The sequence below is a fragment of the Pogonomyrmex barbatus genome, unplaced genomic scaffold, assembly GCF_055798465.1.
Source record: "Pogonomyrmex barbatus isolate J1 unplaced genomic scaffold, ASM5579846v1 scaffold11, whole genome shotgun sequence".
NCBI classification, from domain to species: Eukaryota; Metazoa; Arthropoda; class Insecta; order Hymenoptera; family Formicidae; genus Pogonomyrmex; species Pogonomyrmex barbatus.
The window spans coordinates 1,781,236-1,791,823 of NW_028297107.1; the positions used below are offsets into that span (position 1 = coordinate 1,781,236).

Genomic DNA, 10,588 nt, shown 5'->3' on the forward strand with positions numbered 1-10,588 from the left:
TTAAGTGCTTTATGAGTCCATGCGTAATAGTATTATTTTCACAGACAAATTTGTAAACTTTAAATAATTTTTGTATAAAAATTATTATAGACTTGACATTTTCATGAAGGTTTATGTTTCAGAAAATTTTATCAGTGAAAAAACATTCGATAGCCTTTGCAGATTTACACATTTTCATGCATATAAATCTATCTTAAATTATATACCTACATTGTTTGTAAAATTAGATTAAACGTGTTTAAAAATTAGATTAAAAGATGTTAATAAATCTTAAATTGTTTACAATTGTCGGAAATATAACTAATTATTTAGAAACAAGCAAAAGAATAAAAATTAATCAAATTTAAATAAATTTTTATTTTATTTATCAAGGAAATAAATATATTTACAATGAAACGATACGATATAAATTGTAAATTAATAAAGCAAATAATAGATATATTAAATCGTTAACATACATCTATATATATTCAAAATTAATACATTATTTTGATGATGTTTACAAACCGTTATAAGAACAATTACAAATAATAATAAGCTGAAAAACTATTTGATCTTAACACAAACATACATATCAATATTTATATCTTCGTAAAAATTTATACGTTTTACTTAGTCTCTTGCAAGCAGTCTTTTGGATATTTGAACAGAACTTATATTATTTTATAACCATTATTATATTTTTATATTATATTTTACAAGTGGTAATATTCGTACATAATGAAAAAATATCCTGAAATATGGACATATTATAAGAAAATAAGCAATAAAGAGATACAGTGCAAATATTGTAATAAAATTTATAAAAAGGATAGTATAAGTATAAGTTTGAAAAAGCATTTATTTAAGCATGGCATAACATTTTACATCATGGAACACTTGAACAATGCACAAAATGATGCAAAGTACATATGGCAATATTATACAATAGACGAGAATTGTGATGCGAAATGCATAATTTGTAATAGATTGTTAAAAATGATTGAGAATTGGAATTTGAAAAATCATATAATTACACAACATCAAGAAGAAATAACGAAAATACAAAAAACAATTACAGACATTTGGTTATCACAACATTTCGCATTTGACGTCATAAAACGTCAAGAAAGTCATAAAATAAGGTGCATACATTGCAATCTTAAATTGGATATATTTAAAGGAATAGATAGCTTAGCGAACCACTTGGAAATATTTCACAATATAAATGAAGAAAGTTCAAGAGCTGACGATATAAAAGTACAGAATAACATATCATCGCAAAACATATCATCGCCGAAATTTTTGTGGGCATGGAAACATTTGACACAATTAAGCAGAAGTACAATAAAATGCAATTATTGTGATAAAATTTATAAAGCTTCAAATATAACACTAAATTTAAAAACTCATTTACGTAATGTTCATAAAATAATAAACGATGACGATTGGAAAAGGTACACAAGTACTTCCTTAACATGGCAATATTATATTAAAGAAGAAGGATATACTGCAAGATGCAAAATTTGTTGTAAACTTTTAAAGCATGCACATGAGGTAAAAACATTACAGCTTCATTTGTTACGAAACCATAAAGAGAAAATAATAGAGATACAAGAAATGATTAAACGTACCTGGTTAAAACAATATTTCGCATTCAACGAGTGTGATGATAAAGCAAAATGTATTTATTGCGAGCACAAATTGACAATATTTACCGGAACAAGAGGCTTAGAAAATCACTTAAAAATCTATCACGGCATAAATGAGAATTCGAGATCTGACGAAGGAAACGAAGGAAATAATGCATACTTAATGGTACAACAATCAGTGAATAACAAAAATGCCGTGAGTACAAGTTCCCATGGGGCTGGATCATATTCACAGATTACAGAAAATGAAGGAGAACAACAACGGTAAATATTACGATTAATATTAATTATTGATTAATATAAATTAAATTTTCTATATGTGTGATTTATAACCTATAATCTGGATTTAGATATAAAATACTATAAAAGTGTAATACATTTCATTTGATTACATTTATATAAATCTTAGTCAAAGATTTAACAGAAATGTTACAAGAAATGTTATAAATTTTATAAATATTGATACAAAGAATTTATATTTAATCAATATAATTTAATCAAATCGATATCGAAGAATGCTAATTAAGATTTCCATATTTAATTAATATTTAAATGCGTAAAAATAGTAAATACTAATTACATTTGTTTTCTAATTATTATTACTTTTTTCTTATTTCTTTTGGTTCTTTCTCATGTTCAGTAAGTAATATGTATGTAAGGAAAAAAAATAAAAAACTTATTTATTTAAAATATGTTATATAAATATCTGTTAAATTATATAAAGTAATATTAAAAACCAAAAACAATTGTTCGTGGTATAGTAATCGAGCGGTTTATTTATTTACGATATATTTATTTACCATTGTTGAGCTTCGAAAAGATTAAATATAGAAATTATTTCAAATTTGACTTTCTCTCGAATTCTTTATAATTGCATATTTTACATACTTCAAGCTTAGCGAAATCCGCAAAAAAATAATCTATATTGCTTTTGTAAATACTAATTATTTTACTGCACCTAGCAAATTTCTACATCGTTTTGTAACCTATTATAGGTTTTATTCTGGAACAGTGCAAGATGAACAACTATTGACGATGAATATTTTGAAACCTACCTCACAAACTGATAGTATGTCAAATAATGACATGATTTTTGAAGCTGCTCTTAATGAGATAAATGCAGAAATTGAAAGAATTCTCGAAAATTCAGAAATAGATGGACAATCGACAAATGAACATATTAATGCAAGTACAGGTTTTAATCAAATTTGCACAGAATCGCAAACCACAGAGTATGAAAGAAATCAATGGTAAATATTGCAAAAGTTTATTTTTCAGTAATTGACAAACAAATATATAAATATGTATACATATAAATTATTTCAAATTTGACTTTTTCGCGAATTCTTTATAATTGCATCGAATGTCTTTATTATACATTAGTAAGAGTATAGCATTACACATTTCAAGCTTAGCGTAATCCGAAAAAAGCAATTTATATTTTTTTTGTAAATACTAATTATTTTACTGCATCCGACAAATTTCTACATCTTTTTGTAACCTATTATAGGTTTTATTATGAAACAGTGCAAGATGACCAACTATTGACGGTGAATACTTCGAATACGTTACAAATCGATACTACATCAAATTATGACATTTTTGACACAGATGCACTATAAGATGCATTATAATATACAGATGCATTATAATACAAACAATTATTTAACTAATGCAGAAATTGACAGAATAAGTGAAGGAATTATGGCAGATAAAGGATACAACGATTGATAGATGAATTTAATGCAAATGCAAGTGATCAAACTGGCGAGGAATTGCAAACCTCAGAGTATGAAGAAAATGAATGGGAAATATTGTGAAAGTTATTTTTCAGTAATTGACAATCAAATATAAATATAAGAAATATGATGCTTAATTGTTGACATTTGTTCGCTATAATTTTTATGTAAAAACTATAATTGATATATATATTGATATATATATTTAATATGGATGCTTTATAAAAATATTAGTGTTATAAACGTTATAATTGAATTTCTTTCGATTAATTAAGTCAATATCAAATCTTGTTAATTAAAAATTGTTTTTACGTATTCAATATTAAATTATAGTAATGTATAGGAATTTTGATATTTGATTGATCAAACATTTTCGTACATTGTCAATATGAACCCGAAATTTTTCAATATTTGGATAATAATGTCTTTAATTTTGATATAATGTATAAATTTAAAAAAAATCATATTTTTTACTTATTCTTTTGGCGCGGATTCCAATTTATACTTTGCATTATTTCTATACTTTACATGCAAATGTAGGTTGCTTAATGAAATAATTCAAGACGTACAAATGGAAATGACAAATTCAGAATAGACTTTGCAAGTTAATAATGCATATAACAGTAATTATTCAAGTTTAGTTCCGAACGCCTTCATATCATAATAATAATGAGCATTAAACTCTGATGAAATTGGTGGAAGTACCATGGATATATCTCTACAACAGTCAACAAATGACGAAAGATATAAATTTTTTTATTAGTCTAATGAGAAGTAAAACTAATGAGAAGGCTATATTACGTAGACTTAATGATATATAAATTGTGACAAGATTTGTGCGAAACAAAAAAATTCAAAGCCTTTATAAATAATTCCTAATTGATTGACTGTATTAATGTTGAAACAATTTTTAATAAAATGAACTTATTTGTATTATATTGCAGAATTTTTTACTTAAAATCAATCTCATTTAATCAACATTATATACTAAATATCCATAATAATAATTGTATCAGAGGATCAGCTAATGAGCTAATAGAACGAATTAGATTAGACAGAAAAATCATTTCAGAATATTCAGGATATTCTGTTATCATTTCAGGATATTCGCAATAATTATCGCTTTTATAATGATTTTATTAATAAATGTAGATGTAGATGTTTTGACTGTAATAGATGACAAGGTGATATCATTAAATTATTAACTAAGTGAAGTAGCAATAATAATAGAAAAAAACTTTGACTTTGACTACTTTTATATGATGAAATATATAATTAAACAAACAATTTTGATTAGTTTTAGAAATTACTTTCTTTACAATTTGCAATCTGCGAGTATATGAATTAAATCTTCTGTTTCACTATATAGTTGCAATGCAAGACGAGATCTGTATTTGTTCGATTCTACATGGGTTTTCAATTTTTCTTTATAATATTGCTAATTCAAACTAATAATTTGCTAAACTAATAATTGTTTAGTTAATATATAAATACGTAGAAATAGATAAAAATTTTAAGTGATAACGCACGTTGAATTACTCGCATAACTGAAATGTTTTTTTATATGTATTGTTAATTATTCTATACTCTAATTTTTATCAATTTATATATAATTATATAACTTTTACTGGATAATAATTAAGAAACAGCTAACAATGATAAAAAATACTTCGAGACAAACAAACGTTGCAATCTGACGGAACGTTAAATACAGAGAGTCTTGTTCTAGAAATTTTAACATTATGGATTATAATTAATTGAAATTATATAAGATACTGATAAAAAAACTATAAGAGATACTAGGCAAGAGTTCGTAACAGAAACAAAATGCAAATTCAAGACCTTGTTAGATACGGATTCAAAGGTCACAGGAAATGAGTAGGATCATAGAAATATTTATTAACTAAAATATACTATATAAAATTATTGTAAATATTAGTTCTAGTATTTGATTGACTATAACATTTGTCGTAATCAATGAAATAAAAATATATTTATTATAAAATATATTTCTATTAAAATAAATATATTTCTAAAATATTTTTATTAACCTAAATATTTTATTTAATGTCAATCTCATTAATTGGCGAATTATATCGAACAGAAAAGCTACGATCACCTTGTGATATACACAATATTACCTTAATTATTTTGAAGTTCGTAAAATGATTTTTCTATTCGGTTTAATTTGCTCTGAATCCACGCATAATATTGTTATTTTCACAGACAAATTTGTAAACCTTAAATAATTTAAAAAAATATTAAAAATTATTATAGCTTTGACATGTTCATCAGGGTTTATATTTCACAAAATCTGTCAGTGAAAAAAACATCTCTTTTGCAGATTTACACTCTCATGCATATAAGTCTAACTTAAATTATATACTTGCATTGTTTTATAAATTGAATATGCTAATAAACAATAAATTGTTTACGATGGTCAGAAATATTATTAATTATTTAGAAACAGGCAAAAGAATAATAAGTAATCAAATTTATATAAATGTTTATTTCATTTCGCAAGAAAATCATTATTAAAATTAATTATCATATTTAAAATGAAATAGTACAATATAAATTGTAAATTAACTTAATAAAGCAAATGATAGATGTATCAAATCGTTAACATACATAAATTCAAAATTAATACAATATTTTGATGATGTTTACAAACCATTTTAAGAACAATTACAAATAATAAGCTGATAACCTATTTGATTTTAACACAACAAACATACATATACAATATTTATATCTTCGCAAAAATTTATACGCTTTACTTAGTCTCTTGCAAGCAGTCTTTTGGATATTTGAATAAAACTTACATTACTTTATAAGGATTATTATATTTTTACAAGTGGTAATATACGTACATAATGAAAATATATTCTGAAATATGGACATATTATAAGAAAATAAGCAATAAAGAGATACAGTGCAAATATTGTAATAAAATTTATAAACAGGATAGAATGAGTATAAGTATGAAAAAGCATTTATTTAAGCATGGCATAACATTTTATATCATGGAACACTTGAACAATGCACAAAATGATGCAAAGTACATATGGCAATATTACACACTAGACGAGAATTGTAATGCGAAATGCATAATTTGTAATAGATTGATAAAAGTGTTTCAGAATTGGAATTTGCAAAGTCATATAATTACACAACATCAAGAAGAAATAACGAAAATACAAAAAACAATTACAGACATTTGGTTATCACAACATTTCGCATTTGACGTCATAAAACGTCAAGAAAGTCATAAAATAAGGTGCATACATTGCAATCTTAAATTGGATATATTTAAAGGAATAGATAGCTTAGCGAACCACTTGGAAATATTTCACAATATAAATGAAAGTTCAAGAGCTGACGATATAAAAATACAGAATAACATATCATCGCAAAACATATCATCGCAGAAATTTTTGTGGGCATGGAAACATTTCACACAATTAAGCAGAAATATAATAAAATGCAATTATTGTGATAAAATTTTTAAAGCTCCAAGTATAAAACGAAATTTAAAAACTCATTTATATGATGTTCATAAAATAATAAACGACGACGATTGGAAAAGGTACACAAGTACTTCCTTAATATGGCAATATTATATTAAAGAAAAAGGATATACTGCAAGATGCAAAATTTGTTGTAAACTTTTAAAGCAAGCACATAATGTAAAAACATTACAGTTTCATTTATTACGAATGCATAAAGAGAAAATAATAGAGATACAAGAAATGATTAAACGTACCTGGTTAAAACAATATTTCGCATTCAACGAGTGTGATGATAAAGCAAAATGCATGTATTGCGATCACAAATTGACAATATTTATCGGAACAAGGGGCTTAGAAAATCACTTAAAAGTTTATCATTGCATAAATGAGAATTCGAGATCTGACGAAAGAAACGAAGGAAATAATGCATATTTAATGGTACAACAATCAGCGAATAACAAAAATGCCGTGAGTACAAATTCTCATGGGGCTGAATCATATTCACAGATTACAGAAAATGAAGGAGAACAACAACGGTAAATGTTACGATTAATATTAATTATTGATTAATATAAATTAAATTTTCTATATGTGTGATTTATAATCTATAATCTGGATTTATATAAATACTATATAAAAGTGTAATACATTTCATTTGATTACATTTATATAAATCTTAGTCAATGATTTAACAGAAATGTTATATAAATTTTATAAATATTGAAACAAAGAATTTATATTTAATCAATATAATTTAATTTAATTTAATCAAATCGAAGAATGCTAATTAAGATTTCCATATTTAATTAATATTTAAATGCGTAGAAATAGTAAATACTAATTACATTCGTTTTCTAATTATTATTACTTCTTTCTTATTTCTTTTGGTTCTTTCTCATGTTCAGTAAGTAATATATGTAAGGAAAAAAAATAAAAAACTTATTTATTTAAAATATGTTATATAAATGTCTGTTAAATCTGTTAAATATAAAGTAATATTAAAAACCAAAAAGGATTGTTCGCGGTATAGTAATCGAGCGGTTTATATATTTATTTACCATTGTTGAGTTTCGAAAAGATTAAATATAGAAATTATTTCAAATTTGACTTTCTCTCGAATTCTTTATAATTTCATATTTTACATACATCAAGCGAAATCCGCAAAAAAATAATCTATATTCCTTTTGTAAATACTAATTATTTTACTGCACCTGGCAAATTTCTACATCTTTTTGTAACCTATTATAGGTTTTATTCTGGAACAGTGCAAGATGAACAACTATTGACGATGAATATTTTGAAACCTACCTCACAAACTGATAGTATATCAAATAATGACATGATTTTTGAAGCTGCTCTTAATGAGATAAATGCAGAAATTGAAAGAATTCTCGAAAATTCAGAAATAGATGGACAATCGACAAATGAACATATTAATGCAAGTACAGGTTTTAATCAAATTTGCACAGAATCGCAAACCACAGAGTATGAAAGAAATCAATGGTAAATATTGCAAAAGTTTATTTTTCAGTAATTGACAAACAAATATATAAATATATATACACATAAATTATTTCAAATTTGACTTTTTCGCGAATTCTTTATAATTGCATCGAATGTCTTTATTAGTATATTAGTAAGAGTATAGCATTACATACTTCAAGCTTAGCGTAATCCGAAAAAAGCAATTTATATTTCTTTTATAAATACTAATTATTTTACTGCACCTGATAAATTTTTACATCTTTTTATTACCTATTACCTATAGGTTGTATTATTGGACAGTGTAAGATGACCAACTATTGACGGTGAATACTTCGAATACGTTACAAACCGATACTACATCAAATTATGACATTTTTGACACAGATGCACGTCATAATACAAACAATTATTTAACTAATGCAGATATTAATGGAATAAGTGAAGGAATTATAGTGGATAAAAGGATATAACGATTGATAGATGAACTTAATGCAAATGCAAGTCATCAAACTGGCTCAGAATCGCAAACCACAGAGTATGAAGGAAATCAATGGTAAATGTTGTGAAAGTTATTTTCCAGTAATTGAAAATCAAATATAAATATGAAAAATATGATTCTTAATTATTTACATTAGTTCGCTATAATTTTTATATAAAACTATAATTTTTATATAAAACTATAATTGAATGTTTAATATGGATGCTTTATAAAAATATGTTATAAACGTTACAATTGAATTTCTTTCGATTAATTAAGTCAATATCAAATCTTGTTAATTAAAAATTGTTTTTACGTATTTAATATTAAATTATAGTAATAGTATATAGGAATTTTGATATTTGATTGATCAAACATTTCCGTACATTGTCAATATGAACTCGAACATTTTTCAATATTTGGATAATAATATCTTTAATTTTGATATAACGTATAAATTTTAAAAAAATCATATTTTTTACTTATTCTTTTGGCGCAGATTCCAATTTATATACTTTGTATTACTTCTACACTTTACATGCAAATGTAGATTGCTTAATGAAACAATTCAAGACGTACAAATGGAAATGACAACTTCAAAACAGACTTTGCAAGTTAATAATGCATTTAACAGTAATTATCCAAGTTTAGTTCCGAACGCCTTCATATCATAATAATAATGAGTATTAAATTCTGATGAAATTGGTGGAAGTATTTTGGATATATCTCTACAACAGTCAACAAATGACGAAAGATATAAATTTTTTTATTAGTCTAATGAGAAGTAAAACTAATGAGAAGGCTATATTACGTAGACTTAATGATATATAAATTGTGACAAGATTTGTGCAAAACAATTCAAATCCTTTATAAATAATTCCCATAATTGATTGACTGTATTAATATTGAAACAATTTTTAATAAAATGAACTTATTTGTATTATATTGCAGAATTTTTTATTTAAAATCAATCTCATTTAATCAATATTATATACTAAATATAATAACTGTATCAGAGGACTCGCTAATAGAACGAATTAGACTAGACAGAAAAATCATTTCAGGATATTCAGGATATTCTGTTATCATTTCAGGATATTCGCAATAATTATCGCTTTTATAATGATTTTATTAATAAATGTAGGTGTAGATGTTTTGACTGTAATAGATGACAAGGTGATATCATTAAATTATTAACTAAGTGAAGTAGCTATAATAATAGAAAAAAACTTTGACTTTGACTACTTTTATATGATGAAATATATAATTAAACAAACAATTTTGATTAGTTTTAGAAATTACTTTCTTTACAATTTGCAATCTGCGACGAGTTTATGAATTAAATCTTCTGTTTCACTATATAGTTGCAATGCAAGACGAGATCTGTATTTGTTCAATTCTGGGTTTTCAATTTTTCTTTATAATATTGCTAATTCAAACTAATAATTTGCTAAACTAATAATTGTTTAGTTAATATATAAATACGAAGAAATAGATAAAAATTTTAAGTGATAACGCACGTTGTATTACTCGCATAACTGAAATGTTTTTTTATATGTATTGTTAATTATTCTATACTCTAATTTTTATCAATTTATATATAATTATATAACTTTTACTGGATAATAATTAAGAAACAGCTAACAATGATAAAAAATACTTCGAGACAAACAAACGTTGCAATCTGACGGAATGTTAAATACAGAGAGTTTTGTTCTAGAAATTTTAACATTATGGATTATA

At 24.4% G+C, this 10,588-nt stretch overlaps 2 protein-coding genes and 1 long non-coding RNA gene across 3 annotated transcripts; all 3 read left to right on the plus strand.

The window, feature by feature from the left end:
• Positions 1-113: 113 nt before the first annotated feature.
• Positions 114-4,306, plus strand: LOC148937701 (uncharacterized). The gene is made up of 3 exons (XM_089071007.1): positions 114-1,895; positions 2,627-2,881; positions 3,142-4,306. Exons 1-3 carry the CDS (start codon positions 721-723, stop codon positions 3,251-3,253), a joined length of 1,542 nt encoding a protein of 513 aa, XP_088927133.1. The 5' UTR covers positions 114-720; the 3' UTR covers positions 3,254-4,306.
• Positions 4,307-5,763: 1,457 nt separating this feature from the next.
• On the plus strand, positions 5,764-9,650 carry LOC105426863 (uncharacterized). The gene is made up of 3 exons (XM_089071008.1): positions 5,764-7,418; positions 8,131-8,385; positions 8,651-9,650. The coding sequence occupies exons 1-3, from the start codon at positions 6,247-6,249 to the stop codon at positions 8,670-8,672; spliced, it is 1,449 nt and encodes a 482-aa protein (XP_088927134.1). The 5' UTR covers positions 5,764-6,246; the 3' UTR covers positions 8,673-9,650.
• LOC148937702 (uncharacterized) lies at positions 8,805-9,650 on the plus strand. The gene is made up of 2 exons (XR_016137990.1): positions 8,805-8,920; positions 9,345-9,650. It is a non-coding gene; the product is annotated as an uncharacterized LOC148937702 (long non-coding RNA).
• Positions 9,651-10,588: the final 938 nt, after the last annotated feature.